The following is a 17,536-nucleotide window of genomic DNA, read 5'->3' as shown; positions in this document are numbered from 1 at the left end:
CCGCCGCTGGCTGCTTCAGGCGCTTATCCGCCGCCATCTTTGGCAAAAACAGTGCGGACTCGTACCGCCTCTTGTAGCAGCCGAGCAGAAGCCGGGACAAGCCTCCCTCGGTGTGAGCTCGGCCACAGCTCTGCGTATACAAGTAGCACCTCTGCCGCATGCCCCCACGCCAATGTGGCCACTGCTGCATCCTTCTACAACTCGACTCGTACTGACAACACCCAGCGTCCCAGCTGCTTAGAGCCTGGCGCGGCGCTTGACCTCCTTACGGCCCTGCTTCTCCCAGATCTCGCGCACCATCTTGGCGATCTCAAACTTGACAAACTTGCCGTTGGCGTTACGGGCTGGGGGTGTCAGCGCGAGCTACTCCAGTCGGTGCAAAGCTCAAACTCACGCAGGGGAGCGTCCGACACAACGAGGATGGCGGGACGCGCAGGGTGGCGCAGCAGCGGCTCGACCTTGTCGAGGATGCTCTCGGCGGTAGCGGTTGCTCCGGGCGCCAGGGAGACGGCGACACCCACACGCTCGCCGTGGATGTCGCATGGGACGGCGATGGCCGTGGCCTCGGCGATACGGTCGTCCTTGTACACCTCGTTCTCGACCTCCTGCGAGGCGATCTGGAGGGGTGGGTGAGTGCTTGGCCTCGGTACCCCGTCGCCACACGCCACTTACGTTCTCACCGCCGCGGATGATGACGTCCTTGGCACGGTCACGGATGTAGACGAGGCCCTCCTCGTCGTGGATGGCCATGTCTCCGGTGTCGAGCCATCCGTCGGCGTCGAGCGCCTCCTTCGTGGCCTCTGTCGCTTGTCAGCGGCTGGACGTTGTGCATGCGTGAGCCACTTACTAGGGTTGTTGAGGTACTCCTTCATGACGTTACCGCCACGGACAAGGAGCAGGCCAAAGGTGCCGCGGGGAAGCTCCTTCTTCGTCTCCTGGTCAACGACCTTGACGTCGCAGATGGGGATGGGGGGACCGACGGCCTCAGGCTGGGTTCATTCGCGTCAGCAACTTGCCTTCGTCTGCCGACACGACGCTACTCACGTTGTTGAGGTAGTCGTCGCCCATGAACGCGACCGCGACCGCGTTGGTCTCGGTCATGCCCCAAGCGTGGACGGCGAGGGCGGTAGGGAACTTCTTCTTGATGTCCTGGACCATGCGCTGCGGGGGAGGTCCACCGCCGTACAGGAGACCAGCCATCTCGTGGCCCTCGAGCTCGGGCGCCTGGAGGGCAGCCTGGACGATGGTGGGCACGCCTGAGATGACGTTGACGTTGTAACGCTTGATGAGGCCGATGACCTCCTTGACGTTCCAGCGGCGGATGAAGACGAGGCGGTTGCCGACGTCGACCGAGCGGAGGAGCATCGACAGCAGACCGGTGACGTGGAACATGGGCACGGCGAAGAGCATGGTCTGCTGCACCTCGGGCGGCGCGATGAGGCCCTGCGCCATGGCGACAGTGCCGCCGGCGCGGAGGACGGCACGCGCCGGGATGATCTGGCTGGTGATGAGGTGGTGGAGCGCCTGGCGCTGGGTCGAGAGGACGGCCTTGGGGAGCGAGGTGGTGCTGGGGTCGTTAGTGGTGAGTTGGTTAACTTTGCCTCGGCACCACGTACCCCGAAGTGAAGAGGATGGTGGCATCGCTCTCGGGACCAAGCGACTCGAGGCCCTTGCCCGACTCGATGGCCTTGATGGAAGCGGGAGAGCCGACAGCACCGTAGAACGACTAACCTCGTTAGTATGATCCAACTCTGCTGATCAAGACCGGACTCACGCCAACGACCTTCTGGACCTCGGCGGGGAGGTGGTGGATCCTGTCCCAGCAGTAGAACTTGCCGACGCCCTTGGTCTGGAGCTTCTCGACGAGCGGGGCGATGGCGACCGACATCTCCTGGGACACGAGGACGAGCAGGGGCTTGGTGAGGGACAGGCAGTGGTCCTGGATCTCGGGCTGGCTGGGGGTGGGTCAGCGCGTGCAGCCAGGCGTAATCTCTCCCCCCACGGGCTGGGCACTCACAGCGTAGAGTTGAGCATGACGGGCACGGCGCCAGCAAGCTCGATGGCGAAGAACGACTCGACCCAGCCCTCAGAGTTGAGGCCGCCGAGGCCGACGCGCGTGCCGACCGTCACGCCCTGGTCGCGGAGCCAGGCGGCAAGCTCGATCGAGCGCGCAAGCACGGCAGCGTACGACACCTCGTCGCGCGACTCGTAGGCCGACGGCAAGGGCGATGGCGTCGAGAGGAACTGGCGGCCCTCGTTGGCCCAGTTTGTCAGGCGGCTGTAGAGCAGGTCGCGGAACGTGCGGGGTGCCTATTGTCATATCAGCGCGTGGTCAGGCAGGCAGGCCGACAGACGCCGCATCGCGACGCACATTCTTCCAGTAGCGCGTCTTGCGGCCGTCGATGACGGCCTCCTCGACCTCGAAGATGGTGCCGGGCTTGCAGAGCTCAGCGTCGCCTGGATGGGGTCAGCGACGTGCCGGTGTGGAAGGACATACACTGAGCCCAAGTCTTTTGCGGGGCCGCCATTGTGTTGTTGATTTCAAGAGCAAAAAAAAAAGTAGGGAACGGGGGGTACGGAAGAACGGCGAATGCTTGCTAGATAAGTACTGTAGATGCGTGTCTAGGAAACCAGAGTCGTCGCTGTGGATGCTGAAGAATGCTGATGCTGATGCTGCTCTGCTCGCGATGTCAGGTCTGATGCGGAGTCGTGGGGGTCGGCCCAGGGAGCATGGAGCACCACCAAGGCCATTGCCGGATGAACCGGAGTACCCAGACCGCCACGGGGTAAGGGGGGCCGACCGACCGTGCCGAATGCACCTGCCTTCGCGGGCCAAGCGCCAAGCTGCAGCCTCGCTTACCCGGACCGTGTCTGTCTAATCAACAATGACTAACGACTATCACTGCTATGGTGCAAGAGACGGCCCCCGCTGCGGACAGTAGCCGACGGCCATGCACGCGTTTGTCGTGTGCAGTCTGCCAATGCGACCCGCCTGATTAATATCGACATTGTAGCTGCAGCGGCAGTTTTGTGATAAATCTCGACTTTGTGGATGGGATGCGAGCTAGCCTCGCGTCTCGTCTCGGCATTGCAGATATCGCCTGACACAACAACAACCCCGCCGCCGGCGGCTTGGTCTGGCTCGTGACACTTGGCATTTGGCACTAGTAGTCATACCTTGACGTAGGTATGCTCTGCCGCCGCAAGATCGCCGCACGCAGTCATCCACAGGCTAGCCGTACCCGCAAACCAGACCACGCTTCGCATGTGCTGCCAACTGACAGCCGCTCTGCCATGGAACCAGTGCAAGTAGGCCGAGTTCCACGGGCGGCTGTGCCCACCGTGCGGTGCCAGTCAGTCACACACCACTGGCGGCTGCTGGCTGGGTCTGGAATCCATCCATCGAGTCCATCCACGCCGCCCGCCGAGCGATCCACGCCAGCTCGTCATCGTTACACGACGAGTGATCGGCGGCGGCGAGTTGACGGACGACAGTAGCTGGCAGCTTCACTGAGACAGTTAGTAACCACGCAGCGCTGAGACTGGCGCTACAGTGTTCCAGAATGCGTACGTGTGGTCGTGCGACGGACAGACGGCGCAGCGCGCGCGCGTCGGGATCTATGTATCCACAAACACAACTCGGCTGCAACTCGGCTCACAACCCGTCACGTATACATGGGGGCACACATGCTCCATGCTCCCCAACGCCCCAGCATGTCAGCGCACACTGGCCGCTCACAGCACGCGCAGAGCTACGTAGCCTGTCGCTCCCCTCCCCACCGATGCGATCCATCCATTGAGCTCCAGCAGTGTAAATGATGGGGAGGAGCCACGGGATTTTTCAACCGAGCAGCACGGGGGGAACGACCGAGAATTGTCCAGCCATACAGCCATCCAGACTTGGCTCCTCGCTCCTCCTGATCGGAAACCGAGTTCCACGACCCACTGGCCTGGTAGGTAGCCGGTTCGGCGACCCGATGCACACTCCTGCGCGCGTCATGGGTTGCACAGGGGGCAGGAGTCAAGCTAATACCCCCATGCATGGGGCTGTATTCGTGGTCGACCTTGTTTGCTAATAGCCCCTAATAATGCTGAATAGCTAGCTCGTGGCGGCGAACAGAATTGTCGGCATTCAGATCGGCAGCGACGCGCTAGCCTCCCATTGCAATGGCAACGCTGGGCAAAAGGGGTATAATAACATGCATTAGCTGTCATCTTCGCCGCCTGGTCTCCACATACCACTACTCGACTCTCGGCACGCAAGGAAGCAGCAGCAGCAAGCACGGGGCAATCATGTCGGCGACAGCGGTGACAGAAACGAAAGGGAGCAGCGGCGCTGGCAACAAGGCCGCCGCTGCTGGCGGCGACGCCAAGCCGTACAAGGGCAGTGAGTACCAGAATGCAGAACCAGGGCAGGCAGCAGGGCAGCAAGCAGCAGGCACACAAACGACGCGCGCTGCCGCTGGGTGGCGTCGACCTACCTCGTGACAATCGATCATCGCCGAACTGACACGCCACACACAGAGGAGCACAAGTGGGCCATCACCAAGCCGCCATTGTTCAACCACCGGCCCGGGGTGGCACTGCTGCATACGCTGCTCATCATCTCGAGCACGGTGCTGTTCCACAAGTCGGAGTACGGCAAGCAGTTCTACACGTGGCTGAACGCAAACTACACGCCGTGGGAGATTAACGTGTGGCTCACGACGGCGATCACCACCGTCTGGTACTTTGGCTTTGGGCTCGTGTTCATGGCGTTCGACCTCATCCCGGCCCTCAACAAGCTCGTCCAGCCGTACCGTATCCAGCCAACACCCCTCATCCCACTCAAGGAGTACGCGTGGGTTATTTGGATCAACGCGCGTAACTGGGCCTTTGTCAACTTTCCCCTCTACGTCTTCCTCGCCTACTTCTTCCCCTTCAAGACCGACTACGAGTCGCTCCCCGGCTGGGGCATGACCTTCTTCACGTTCATCTTTGCGCTGCTGTGCGAGGAGATTGGCTTCTTCTACATCCACCGCTTCTTCCACGGCAAGGGATGGTACGCGTCCGTGCACAAGCTCCACCACCAGTACACGGCGCCTGTGGCTCTGGCTGCCGAGTACTGCACCATGGTCGAGCACCTCGTGGTGAGTCCGAGTCTGAGCATCCTCCAACCGCAACCCCCCACTAACCACCCCCTCCAGTCCAACCTCTTCCCCCTCGTCATCAGCTTTGTTCTTCTCAACTCGCACTGGTCCATGTTCCTCATGTTCTTCAACACGCTCCAGTTTGACACGCTCTGCAACCACTCAGAGTACAACATCCCGTTCCTGTCCGACGCGCTCATGCACGACTGGCACCACTACTCGTACACGGAGAACTATGGCCCGACCGGCCTGCTCGACACCGTCTTTGGCCACAACTCGAAGTACAACGAGTGGCTGGGTGAGATCCACCGCCGCGACAAGGAGGACCCCGACTGGCGCCTCAAGGCGCGCCGCGAGCTTGCCTCACGCGTCCCCGCCGTGCCCCTCGAGTAGGCGTTGCATCCTCCATTTGATTTGTGCCTCGATGGCAACCATCACATCTCTCACGCTGTTCTCTGGCCGGCGTCCGCTTGACCACAACGAGGTCCGCAGGCAGTTGGCAATCTCCACGGAAATGTCTCGAGACTCTCGAGCGTCATAATTATCTCTCTCGACTCGTTCCGACGCAGACTACCAAATGTATCATTTGTGTCAATGTATGGATAGGTTAGGTGCGGTGTGTGTGCGGGAGGTGGCGGGAGTGTGGCTCGGGAGGAGGCGTGCATTGAGAGGTGTATGTTGCCACCAACTGTGCGCAGCTCGTGTCGACGGGCGCCACGGCCATCATGCTCTGACGCAGCCTGGGTATGTTGGTCCCAGCCGCGAGTCTCGTTACGAGCGTCCCCTTGTCCCCAACAGGCGAGTGCATAGGCTCATCGTTCAGGCCGTCGCCTCGTTCCTCGCTCGCTGCGAAGATACCGACATTCCGAGACACTCCATTCCGACAGCTATCCCCACCCCACAGCGCAACACGCAGATCGTGCCGCGGCCTCCAAACACCGAGTAGATAGCCGCGTTATCGTGCGGTAGGTGGGTGGGTGCGTGGGGATGCCCGCCCTGAAAGGCAGCGGACAGTGCCCGTTCGTCAGTGGCGGGGCGTAGTGGCACACACTGTTTCACGACCGGGGGCCACACGGGACGCGCCGCGAGCGAGCATCACACAACCTGCATCCATGACAGAATCTACGTTGCCGGTGCCTCCACTGCCGCTGCCGCTGCCGCCGGCTCGCGTTCAGCTTCGGGTGTCGCCGGGCGCGCGTCGTGCCGGTCCGGCGCGCCGGCGGCTCCAGCCACCCCATGGCGCTCGACCTCGACCGACGGGCGCTCCATCACAGTCTCGAGGGGCGTCATGTCGGGCGGCGTGAGTCCGGGTGGGGTTGTGCGCGCAGGCGGTGTTGTACCGCTCGTAGTGCCCGCCTCTGCCTGCCGTACCACCGCTTCGCCCTCGCCCTCGTCCCGCCACTGGGGGTTATACCTTGGCGGCAGCTCCTCAGCACGTATCCTCCCCGCGTCCTCCGCCATCCTGACCCCCTCGAGGTCGCCTGCGTCCTGGGACCGATGCACGCCCACGAGCTCTGGCAGCGGTGGCGTCGGCTCGGGCGCGCGCCCGCCGAACATGCTCGCTAGCGACCGGTGGCCGCTGCGCGCGGTCACGGGGGTGCCGTTTGAAATGAGCGGCGAGCCGGACTTGAGCTCGGCGATGAGGGGCGGCACGGACCCGCTCCCGCTCCGGCTCGACATGGTCGTCGCCGTCGTCGGCGGCTGCGCGCGGTCCGCGCTCCGTGCCAGTGCCACGGCGCCCGTGTCGATCGCCGGCAGGTGCTGCGGCCGCATGTGGAACACTGGCGTCGGGTTCGGGTTGGTCGGCAGGCTCGGTGGTGGCGGCTGCACGGGGGTGTGCAGCGGCGGCGTGGACGCTGCGCCGTGCGCCAGGTAGGCGTATGCAGCGCCTTGTGGCTGCGTGGACACTTCTGTGGGTGCGTCCGCTGGTTGCTCCGGTGGCGGGGTGGCATGCGCCGCGGCGTGGGCTTCCGACGAGGCCGACTCGTCGCCTGGGTGTGTGAGCGGGCACATACCCCGTGCAACTCACTTCCTTGCGCCCCTGCCTCGTCCTCGGCCAACTTGTCCTCCTCGACGACCTCCGGCGCGGGACGCTGCCGGCGCTGCCTGCGCACGAGCCAGGCTATCAGCCCGGCAACCGCCGCGAGGAGCACCACGCCGCCGACCTGGCGTCAGAACATCCCATCGCCGTACTCACCACTCCGCCGGCGATCGCGCCTTTATTAGTCTTGCTGCTTGGGCTGAGCGAGGCTACCCCCGTGGCGTTGGTACTTCCCGGCGTCACGAGCGGTACTGGTGCTGCGTCACTGGGTATGAGTCAGTCTCTGCCTCGCCGCGCAACTCACTTGGCGATGTGGAACGTGGCGAACGCGAACGAGCACTTCTGCCCTGCTTCCGCCGTGCAGGTCGCGTTGAGCGAGTATCGCCTGCCGCGGTCAAGCTGCGCCATGTACACCGTCTGCATGGCCTGGCACGGCGCGTACTGCTTGGCCACGACGACTGATCGCGAACCATCCTCGCCGTTGGCGCGCGCATAGCTCAATCCCGTGACGTCGAGTGGCGGCGGGGGCTGGACGAAGACCTTCATGCTGCCGCCGTTGGGCACGCTCCATCCGCTGAAGGACATGCCGACCGTCTGCGCAGGTGCTTGGTACGCTATCCACGCGCCGGACTTGTTCGTCTCCACGTACCTGCCTATTGGTGGACAGTCCTGGTCGTCGACGCCGCACGGAATGAGCACCCAGTCGTCCGGCGCGCTGGTCACGAACGAGCCCCCGCCGACCTGAACGGGGCCTGTGGCAGCCCGCTTCGTGACCGGGACTGGCCCGTCCTCCTGTGTCGGGTGAGGGACCATGGAGAAGAAGTCGGAGCTTGGGGTGGTCAGTGTTGCCCTTACTCTTTCACTTACCCAGGCGGCGCGGCGGGTATCATGACAGCACCGCTCTGGATTATCACCCCCGGGCCACTGGCGAGCGTGATCTGGAGGCTGTGGTTGGTATTGACGAGGTCTTGGACTTGGATTGGAAAGAGCTCGCTGCCGCCTGGTGGTACGGGGGGCACTTGGAACTCTAGACCTTGGACGCCGTCGATCCATGTCTGCACAGTCGAGTTGGCCGGTCCAACGCTGCTGGCCCTCAGAATCGCGCCGATTCCGCCAAACCACAAGACGGCGGATTCTCCAGCCGTTGTGGTGCGTTGTGTGATCACCCCTGAGGCGTTCGAGACCGGAGGAGGAATGCACGACGAGCTCCAAGAGCCCCGGTAGACCAGATACGCGTACGTGCTGGGGAACGATTGCGCGAGGACGCGGTATCCGAACCATGGCGAGCCCGAAGGCGGGACGTAGGTCCCGTTGACGATGGTGCCGGTGGTGCCTGGGGCAGCTGCGGTCATCCCCGCCGCGGTGAGCAGGGCGACCAGAAACCACAGCAGCGGCAGCGGCGGCGGCGGCGGCGGCGGCAGCAGCATGTCAGTGACCTCGGGATGGTCGGAGCGGCAGTCGTGGTGAGAGCAAGTGGTTCATCATGGATGAGAGGTCCGTCAGTCGCCTCATGTTTGCGGCGTGCTGCGCAATGGTCGGGACAGCCTTGATGTACGGCAGGTTAGGCAGGCAGGCAGGAGGCAGGACATGGCGACTGTCAACAAGCTGCTCATCCGAGCATCCGAGTAACAGCGCGGGGGATCTGCATGCCCACTCGTTCCGTCGTCCCCTGTAGTTTGGAATGGACTGCCTGCCTCGTTTGTGACTGCCGCCTCGCCCCATCGCTTGCCAATGGTCAAGTCAATGGATCACGTCAAGAGTGCCTGGGCATACCTGGAGACAAGCGCAACTCAATGCACTCGGGCAGAATTACAGTTGAGGATGACGAAACAAACACTCGAGCCGTTCCCTGGCGGTATGATACGTGCGGGGCAATGTCAGGTCAGTACGGCGCCAGCGACGACAATGAAGAGCGGATGCTCAGCTCCTGAGCGGGACCGGCACGTGTTTGCGGGGAGGGGTGGAGGTGGTCTGGACATGGCTGCGAGGGGCTGGGTCGACTGCGGTGAGAGGAAGGAGGCACGATGGAGCTGCCGCTGTGCGGAGCCCAGCGCTGAACCGAAGGAGAAGGCGACCGACAGACGCAGCATAGAAGGATGGAGACGAGCGCCAAGGCTGACTGAAGCGACACAACTGTTCTTAACACTCGTGATAGGAGTGTCTGAATGCCCAATGCTCCGCGGCTCTTCGAGCTGGGATCCAAGTGCCGCCGGAGTGGGCAGCCACGAGCACGAGTTCGATCGCCGGCGATGCGGAATGAGGAGGAGGAGGCGGAAGAGGAGGGGACAACTACAGTGGTATCAGCTGCTCAGGCGTCGGCGAATGACCATGTTGTCGTCATTGGCCTTGTTGCCACCCGCGACCGCGTCCACCGACAACGACCGACAACCACAACCCCGACCACGAACCGCAGCTCACTCCTCGTGCTCGACGCCGACTCCAACCCGCCGGCTTCTGTCTCGATCGACGCGCGTCGACGTCGCTCACGACAGCCCGCCGCCCGCGCGGCGATTGGGTGGCAACATGGCACATGCCAACCAGCGAGTCAGTCGTCTCATTCCAAGCTCCAAGCTGGCAAGTGACACGGGATCTGGGGTTGGTGTTTCTGGGTTCCTGCGCGCGCTGCACAGCGGCGGCGGCATATACACGCCCGCCAGCGCGAGCTCGCATTCATCCATTTCTCACTGCTAGCGTCCTCGTGCCCACATTACATGTAGCAGCTGCAGCGACTCGCTGCAGCAGCCCAGTGCAATCGGGTGCGTTTGACGTCATGTGGCCTCTTGTTCGTCCCAATCAGCGCTCGTGTCAGTTGTCAATTACGCTTTCCCACAATCCTCGTGACCTCGTCGCGACGGATAAGGCAGGCAGCGCAGCAGCAGCAGCAGCAGCGGCAGGCAGAGGGCGTTGGCGCTACGGCGCAAGTAGCGCAAGCGTGCATCTGCCCACCCGGCGAGCAAGTTCTGGAGCGTCGTTCCGCCCGCTGCTGATGCAGGTGCGCGCAGTCAGCTGACGCCTTGTGGCGGGAGTCGCTCAGTCACGAGGTGTGGGCGTCTCAACCTTGACTCGTTGACAGTAGTGACGACAGCGTTATTTCAAGCCACTTGGGCGCGCTCTTGCCTGCCTGCTCACCTCCCCATCCCCGAGCGGCAACTCTTGACCACTGTTCAACGTTGTCCACTGCCTCGTAGTGACCACAGCAAGTCCCAGCACCAACAGCACCAACAAACCAACAACCAAGCCCTAACAAACAATGTGTGAGTAGCAGTGTCCGAGGCTTGGCGACGCCGGTGTGGCGCTTCCGCGGTGGCGATGCACCGACCGGAGCCGACCCCCCCGGCGCCTCCTTCCCACCCCGCAGCTCGAGCTCGAGCTGACACTCTCAGCGTCCCCCAACCAGTCGTTTGGCCAGTGGGTCCGCCGCGTCTCGCACGACCTCGGCTCGATGGGCCAAGGACGGCAGCCGACCGACGCCGAGATCGACGAGCTCGTCGCCATGGGCTTCCCGCGCGACGTGTCCAAGCGCCAGCTGCAGCTGACGCACGGCAACGTCAAGCAGGCGTCCGAGATCCTCGTGCACAACGCGCACAAGGGCACCGAGCACCCCGAGTGCCCCGTGTGCTCGCACACGGGCGAGCACCGCCGGTCCGGCCTCGCCACCAACGCCAACCCCGGCGGCGGCCGCCTCAACTTTAGCGGCGGCCTCGTGCCGACCAGCCTGCTCGGCTCGAGCCCGACGCGATCGTCCAAGCCGTCGCACCAGAACCCCGTGACCCTGCCCGACGTCGGCGACGAGGACCGCGCCCCCGGCGGCTCGGGCGGCGCGAGCGTCAACGCCATGCTCCGCCGCCCGTCGGTCGCCGACGCCATCAAGCGCATGACCTCGCGCGACGCCGCGCCACCGCACACCGCCGCGCACTAGGTGGACAGTCGCTGAGACGAGCGCACGCAGACGGCGTGTGCCACAAAACCCTCTACAGCCATGCCAGTCAAGTCACAACCAACGTCCACACAAAGTCTACATGACGGGCAGCTGAGCAGCCTGCCACCCACGCACGTTGCTCGTCGCCCGTCGACCCCCCCATCCCCTCGCCCACCCACCCTCCTTACCCCCCGAGGAATGAGAAACTCAAAGCGGAAACCCGAGTCGAGTCGAGCCGAGGCCGAGAATCAAAGATGTACAGCAGACGCAGAGACGGATCCGAGGGCAATGAGAAGCCGGCTGCATAGTATGCATGCATGTGATGATTATGATGTGGCGTGGTGTGCCGCGACGTGACTGACGCTGCTGCAGCTACGAGCTATGCCATCCCGAGGCTCGAGGTCACACGCTGATGATGATGATGCCGACACCACCCCCGATCGCCTCGTCGAGCGAGGCTAGCCACATTCGTCTGGCCTGCTCAATGAAACGCTTACACAACGCACACTCACACGCTCACTCACTCACTCACTCTAGCCGATGCATGTGTCTGGCCGAGGCTATTATCAAGTGTCTATGGTGCTACATACAGCTCTCGTCTCTAAATCACTCTACTTGCCGTACGAAGGCTGGCCGTAGGGTGTGTCGTAAGGCTGGTGGTACTGAGGGTACTGGGAAGCCGGGGCCAGGGGCACCTGCGCCGTCTGGTTGAGCGGGTATCCGCTCTCGGGCGAGTACTGAGGGACCCTCTGCAGCTGGCTGGCACCGCCTGTGCCAAAGCCGAAGCGGACGTCGCCGTCCTCGAACGAAAACACGCCGAACAGGATGATGATGATGCACTCGGGCGCGATGAGGAGCACGTCGAGGGCCGTCTGCTTGACGACAAAACCGGTCGAGCTGGTTGCGCTCCAGACACGGTAGGCGCACTCGACACCCATGGCGAGGGTCATGATCGTGAGGATGGTCGCGCCGCGGGCGACAGACACGCGCGAGTGTTTGACACGCCCCATGCACGCGATGACGATGATGGCGAGCAGCGTGAGGACCGTCACGGCGCCGAAGAGGCCGCCGCTGGCCTGGCGCATGATCTTGGCCGTGTTGTATGCGCTCATGTCGTCGTTGCTGACCGCGTTGACCTCGTTGATCGTGCCGACGATGCCTAGCACCGAGATGCCCACCAGCACGAGGTGGCGCACCTTCTTGATCATGCGCTGCATGCCGGTCAGGTCGGCGCAGCGCACGGCGCCGTACCACACCACCAGGAGCTCGAGGATCGCCTCGCAGTAGAACAGGAAGCCGAAGACGACGAGCACACCCGCGACGATGAGGAGCGTCTTGTAGTCGCTGTCTGTTGGGTGGGCGCGGGTGACGATGTAGCGGACGATAAAGGTGGCGATGCGGACTGGTGGGGGTTAGTGGCGCACGGTGAGAGGTTGCGTGGCTTACCAGCACCGAAGAGAGCGAGAACACGGTAGCAGAAGGTCGGGGTCGAGCCCTTGAGCATGCGGAAGCCGATGAGGAGGGTGAGGACAGCAAAGACACCAGCGAAGACGAGCGACTGCACGGGCGAGATGTTGGACCCCATGGCCTCGAAGGGGTTGATAGGGGCGGACATGGCGGCGGGTGTGGTAGGTGGGTGAAGGGTGGCCAGCAGGCAGGAGGTGGTCGAGCTCGTCGGTGATGGCGGCCAAGCATGCATGCACCCCGTCGTCTTATATCACCACGCCCTTGCACACCCTCGCCGACAGTCACGCCGACCAGCTCGCGACAGCAACCGCCGAGAACGACACTGAGCCACAGTGGTGCTATTTCCAGCTGGCGGTCGCTGGCTGGCTGGGTGGTGCCTGCCTCGACTGCCACTCCCTGCCGGGCGGAAGCGACGGGGAGCGAGCGAGCGAGGCGCGCGAGCGAGTCTGACGCGGCGCAGCCTGCACCGCCTGACGTGCGTGCACTGCTCCTCCGCGCCTCCGCTCCGCCGGGGGCTGAGATTAGATAGGCACTGGCGTGGTGTACCTGTCGCCGCCGGCCCGCAGGACGTCGGCGTGCTGCATGGTGCGTCATGGTCGCTCGCTGCGGGCCGCCGAAAAGAAAAAAAAAACTTCGGCGCGTGTCGATTCTCGGAGCCTTGTCAGCGCCGAGAATCCTCTACGCGCTAATGGCTAGTTTCACCTGCAACGACCGTCGCTGTAGCGTTACATGAATGCATTCACTCTGCAAGGCACTAGCTGCGCAGCACATCGTGCGCTATGCAGCGCGAAGCACCCCGCTGGCCCGGCGGAGACGCGGTAGCGAGGCGACGCGGGGCTCGCCTCGGCGTCTGAACTGCGGTGGCGCACTGCTGGACTGCAGACGTCGGTAGCGAGGTCGATCGACCTGCCTACCCCGTCGCGCCGTCGGCGGCCGGAATAACGAGCGAGCGAGCGCGGAGTAGCTTCGGGATCTACTTGATATGAGGACGTCATTGCTGCACATCATATGCGGTGCATGCTCTGCTCTGCTCTGCTCTGCTCGGCGCGAAGCGTCGCTGCTGATGATGGCGCATGTCGGAGACGAGAGGACGAGGTCCTAGGACACTTGCCTCGGCAGCCAAGCTGTCGTTGTCGGACAGCAAGCACAACTTCGCGAGTCAGCCTCGAGTCGAGCACAATGCCAACGCCAGCCCAAGGCCCAAGGCGACGACCACAACCCAACCACGACACGACCACGAGATAACGGCGTATCTACCAGTGCCGGCGGTGCGTCGTCGGGTGACTCCGGGGTTGGCGGGGGATCGACGTCAAGTTCTGGCGAACAACTCGCACCTCACCAGCACCAAATGGCGCAGTTCCGCAGTGCTGCTCTGCATCTACACGCCAGCTTGGTGTGCATGGCTTGCCGGCGAGACGTCTCTCGCCTCAGCACAGAGCCGCTGCCGACATGCCGGGCGCCATGGCCTCCAGCCCAGGCGGCAGCAGCAGGCCGGTGGTACCCGTGGCGATCAGCCACAGGGCAGGCCACCCACCACCTCGTCCTTGGTCCTCCTCACGTTCTTCAGCCCGTTCCAGCGCGGACCAGTTCCACAGCCTGCACGTTGTTGTTGTTGAAGCTCCAACTCGCGTTCATCTCGGGTATCTACCTCCACAGGCCATAGCGCAGCACGTTGCATGCACAACAACCCAGCGACCGAGGGCGTGGTTAGCTGGCTCGATCTCCGGCTCGTCCCGTGACGTCCGCCGGCGTGAGCCGGGGTGAGTTGCAAGCCGCACCAAGCCCCCGGCGGAGGCGTGCGCCACGCCGGCTGTGTGTACTTGTTCTCGCCGTGTGCGCCGTCGTGTAAAGTTGACGAAGCGTGAGCCGGCGAGGCTCGCGCGGGCGCGGGGTGCCAGGGGGGTAGATATAGCCCAGCGCAGGCTGCCTTACCCCTCCTCCTCAACCCAGCCCAAGCCAACACAACCCACCCACCCCCACAACACAATGGAACCGCCAACCGTCGAAACCGCCGTCGTCGTCTCGGCGCTCGTCTTCATAACGACCTTTATCCAGCGGCATTTCCGCTGGACCTCCCCCGACGCAGAGGCGCACCACGAGCCGCGCAGCGCCGACGAGTACGTCGAGGACTCGAGCGACTCGGAGTTTGGCGTCGAGCCGCCCGACGAGGACGCGGAGCATCATCACAACTATGGGCATGCGCGGGGCCATGTCTGCGACAAGGAGAGCGCGAGCATTGCTGCTGCTGCGCTTGGTGCGGCGACCGTGAGCGCGAGTTGAGGAGGTGAGCTGGTTGGGACGGGCAGGAGACAGAAGGAGGAGGCTGACTCGTGTAGTCTCGAGAGACCACGTCCTACGTCATGCCCACCATCACCACCCCGACACCCTAGACATTGATCGCGACCGCCTTGTCGTCGCCGCCCCCGACACGCTGTAGACCACCATGCATGTAACTTAGCAGAGCGAGTGGTGGCCTGTGACCCGCTGCTCGACGCCGCGCGTGGTCACACCGAGCCGGCAGCGATAGCCGGAGGCACTGACCAGCTCGACAAGGCCAGCGCGCGTCGAGGCAGCACAAGTGGCACAAGCTGCACTCCGAGACGACCGACGCGCTCACGCTCGCTCTGCTGACCCCCCGTGAGCCATCACTACGGCTGATGCTCACACTGACCCAAACACGTCGTACATGGGCCAAGCACCGTGCCCCATCAGTGGCAGTGGCAGGCATCACTGGGCTAACCAACGGCTGATGGCCATCACCGGCCGCTGGACTCTCAACACCATCACCGCCCTCGCCGTCGCCATCGACGACAGCCGCAGCGAGTACTTCAGTCCCTTCATCCTCACTCGTCTTGCTCACCAACTCCTCACCTCCTCTCACCTCACCCTCCTTCCCAACCCCAACCCCAAACACAACCACAAGCACCATGTCCAACGGGTACTACTCCAACGGCTACTCCAACTCGTACTCGAACGGCTACTACGCCAACGGCTACACCAACACCAACACCTCCCGCGGGCAGGTCACCTACGCGTCCCAGGACGAGGAGTATCCCTCCGTCTTCGAGTCGTCGTCCGAGAGCGGCGGCGACGACAACAACAGCAACAACGACGGCAACTCGAGCACCTCGGAGAGCGAGGACGGCCCCGTCCAGCGCACCATCACCTGCACCTGCAACGTGAGTGCCATCGCGCTGAGCTTGCTGACCCCAGTGCTGCGACCACAGCGGCCGTGAGCACCGCGAGGCGGGCTACATGGGCCAGCGCATCAACTAGGCGCTAGGCCACAGCGCCTGACCACTAGGCCTGGTCGCCATGGCGGGTTCAACCCCGCGTTTCTCTCTTTCCTCTCGTTTTCTCTTTCGTTCCGCTTGTTAGTTTCCTGGTAGATCGCTAGAGTGTGTGCGAGCAATCGTACCACATACATGCAGATTAGTACACCGATAGTCATTAGCCTTAGGGGGCGGGTCGAGTAGAAGTAGGGTGGGTCGTGGGGTTTGGTGGGGGTGGTGGCGTGTTTGGGCGCGTGGGCGGCGTCTGGGCCGAGGCGGCTTGGCGTGGGGGTGATTGTGAGGTGTGGGTAGGTGTTGTGATGTGCGTCGGTGTGCGTGTCGGCGTTGGAGTCACCGAGACGCACCACTCGCTGCGCTCGTGGCGCCCCTAGCACGCACACCCCCGACTAGCCCCCACCATCTCCCGGATAGAAATACTATCCTGCCTCCGGCGCTTGCGCACAAACGGCGCCGCGTAGCCCAGCTTGCTCTGGGACCCGACGGCGCGCAGCTGCCGCTCGCCATACGACACGCCCGTGCCCGCCGCGTCGGGGTCGAGGCTGCCCGAGTCGATCGCGGAGAGGATGGAACGCGCAGCGAGGAGGAAGGGCATGGCGGCGTTCTCGCCTGTTAGGGACGAGGTCTCGACGAAGAGGAGGCCTGGGGTGTTAGTGATGGTGTGGAGCGTCGGGTGGGGTCGTGGGGCAGGTTGCGGCGTGCTTCTGTCGCTTCCTCGCCTGCCCCGCCGCCGCTCGCCGCTGCGCGGCTCGCAGCTCACGCTGCACTCACCATTATCCTGCGCGAACCGCTCCCCCTCGGCCGTCTCCACTTCCCGATCATCCTCCCTGTCCAACTTATTCCCCACGAGCACTATAGCCAAGTGCGGGCTCGCGAGCGCCTTGCAGTCTGCCAACCAGCGCGACAGGTTGTTAAAGCTCGCGCGCGAGGTCACGTCGTACACGAGGATCGCGCCCGCCGCGCCGCGGTAGTAAGAGCGCGTGACTGACCGGAAGCGTTCTTGGCCCGCCGTGTCCCATAACTGGTTGGGTTGGAGTTAGTAGTGTGACGGTCACGCCGGAGGAGCACCGGGCGGCTGGGGGCGGCGGCGGCGGCGGCGGCGGCGTCCCCGGCTGCGCCCACCCACGCAGCGTCTACCCACCTGCAGCTTGACGCTCCGGTCGCCTATCCGTATTGTTCTCGACGAGAACTCGACCCCGATGGTATGTGGCGAGTTCTCCTTGACTGGGCGGGCGTGAGCTGCGGCGGCCGCGCAAGCCCGCGGAGAGGCGACTCACACTGCTCGTGGATGCACTGGTAGAGGAGGCACGACTTGCCTGTGCCGGCCTCGCCTGCGGGTGTGGGTCAGAGCATGCTCTCGCCAACAACGATGACTGCGCGCGACGCAACAACGCACCGATGACGATAAACTTGAAGAGGTAGTCTGGGAACAAGTGGTTAGTGCTGGGCGGGCGGGCGGCGAAGGCAAAGCCGGCGCCGAGCGGCGCAGTCACCACCCACCGTACGCTTCGACGAGCTCTGTGCCCTCGTCCATGGCGGCGGCGTCGGCGTCACTGTCGTGGTCGTGGCCGTCAGTCTACCGAGTCTGGTCTGGAGCCGGAGAATGAGCCGAGGGACGCTGCGCGGCGACGGGTCTGGGATGGAATGGAATGAGCGAATGGATGAAAGTGAAAGTGATCATGGACTGATC

At 63.7% G+C, this 17,536-nt stretch overlaps 8 protein-coding genes across 9 annotated transcripts; 4 read left to right on the top strand and 4 right to left on the bottom strand.

Annotated features, from left to right (window-relative positions):
• Window positions 1-173: 173 nt before the first annotated feature.
• On the bottom strand, window positions 174-2,641 carry yngI_1 (Putative acyl-CoA synthetase YngI). Its single transcript, XM_062774139.1, has 10 exons — window positions 2,498-2,641; window positions 2,372-2,457; window positions 2,018-2,310; window positions 1,775-1,955; window positions 1,617-1,726; window positions 1,045-1,567; window positions 848-989; window positions 673-800; window positions 395-617; window positions 174-344 (listed from the first exon to the last, which is right to left on the bottom strand). The coding sequence occupies exons 1-10, from the start codon at window positions 2,526-2,528 to the stop codon at window positions 238-240; spliced, it is 1,824 nt and encodes a 607-aa protein (XP_062630123.1). The 5' UTR covers window positions 2,529-2,641; the 3' UTR covers window positions 174-237.
• A 1,652-nt stretch (window positions 2,642-4,293) lies between these two features.
• Window positions 4,294-5,522, top strand: FAXDC2_1 (Fatty acid hydroxylase domain-containing protein 2; the record flags this gene model as incomplete). Its single annotated transcript, XM_062774138.1, has 3 exons — window positions 4,294-4,387; window positions 4,525-5,129; window positions 5,187-5,522. 3 exons carry the CDS (start codon window positions 4,294-4,296, stop codon window positions 5,520-5,522), a joined length of 1,035 nt encoding a protein of 344 aa, XP_062630122.1.
• A 729-nt stretch (window positions 5,523-6,251) lies between these two features.
• On the bottom strand, window positions 6,252-8,522 carry LOC62_05G007617 (uncharacterized protein; the record flags this gene model as incomplete). Its single annotated transcript, XM_062774137.1, has 5 exons — window positions 6,252-7,120; window positions 7,159-7,222; window positions 7,327-7,369; window positions 7,475-7,999; window positions 8,038-8,522. The coding sequence occupies 5 exons, from the start codon at window positions 8,520-8,522 to the stop codon at window positions 6,252-6,254; spliced, it is 1,986 nt and encodes a 661-aa protein (XP_062630121.1).
• A 1,898-nt stretch (window positions 8,523-10,420) lies between these two features.
• Window positions 10,421-11,089, top strand: LOC62_05G007616 (uncharacterized protein; the record flags this gene model as incomplete). The annotated part of the gene is made up of 2 exons (XM_062774136.1): window positions 10,421-10,424; window positions 10,554-11,089. The coding sequence occupies 2 exons, from the start codon at window positions 10,421-10,423 to the stop codon at window positions 11,087-11,089; spliced, it is 540 nt and encodes a 179-aa protein (XP_062630120.1).
• A 520-nt stretch (window positions 11,090-11,609) lies between these two features.
• LOC62_05G007615 (uncharacterized protein) lies at window positions 11,610-12,776 on the bottom strand. The gene is made up of 2 exons (XM_062774135.1): window positions 12,536-12,776; window positions 11,610-12,491 (listed from the first exon to the last, which is right to left on the bottom strand). Exons 1-2 carry the CDS (start codon window positions 12,702-12,704, stop codon window positions 11,701-11,703), a joined length of 960 nt encoding a protein of 319 aa, XP_062630119.1. The 5' UTR covers window positions 12,705-12,776; the 3' UTR covers window positions 11,610-11,700.
• A 1,766-nt stretch (window positions 12,777-14,542) lies between these two features.
• Window positions 14,543-15,019, top strand: LOC62_05G007614 (uncharacterized protein; the record flags this gene model as incomplete). Its single annotated transcript, XM_062774134.1, has 2 exons — window positions 14,543-14,821; window positions 14,893-15,019. The coding sequence occupies 2 exons, from the start codon at window positions 14,543-14,545 to the stop codon at window positions 14,944-14,946; spliced, it is 333 nt and encodes a 110-aa protein (XP_062630118.1). The 3' UTR covers window positions 14,947-15,019.
• Window positions 15,020-15,143: 124 nt separating this feature from the next.
• Window positions 15,144-17,497, bottom strand: RAB4B_1 (Ras-related protein Rab-4B). Of its 2 annotated transcripts, XM_062774131.1 has the most exons (7): window positions 17,347-17,497; window positions 17,243-17,269; window positions 17,124-17,177; window positions 16,988-17,070; window positions 16,618-16,867; window positions 15,770-16,488; window positions 15,144-15,735 (listed from the first exon to the last, which is right to left on the bottom strand). In XM_062774131.1, the coding sequence occupies exons 1-6, from the start codon at window positions 17,378-17,380 to the stop codon at window positions 16,217-16,219; spliced, it is 720 nt and encodes a 239-aa protein (XP_062630115.1). In that variant the 5' UTR covers window positions 17,381-17,497; the 3' UTR covers window positions 15,144-15,735; window positions 15,770-16,216. The 2 variants fall into 2 exon arrangements, with proteins under 2 accessions (XP_062630115.1, XP_062630116.1); XM_062774132.1 differs by having other exon boundaries at window positions 15,144-16,488.
• On the top strand, window positions 15,484-15,832 carry LOC62_05G007613 (uncharacterized protein; the record flags this gene model as incomplete). Its single annotated transcript, XM_062774133.1, has 2 exons — window positions 15,484-15,735; window positions 15,770-15,832. 2 exons carry the CDS (start codon window positions 15,484-15,486, stop codon window positions 15,830-15,832), a joined length of 315 nt encoding a protein of 104 aa, XP_062630117.1.
• Window positions 17,498-17,536: the final 39 nt, after the last annotated feature.

Source organism: Vanrija pseudolonga, chromosome 5 (genome assembly GCF_020906515.1).
Source record: "Vanrija pseudolonga chromosome 5, complete sequence".
In the NCBI taxonomy this organism is placed as follows: Eukaryota; Fungi; Basidiomycota; class Tremellomycetes; order Trichosporonales; family Trichosporonaceae; genus Vanrija; species Vanrija pseudolonga.
The sequence above is the reverse complement of the archived record's forward strand: the minus strand, read 5'-3'. Positions and strand labels throughout refer to the sequence as shown.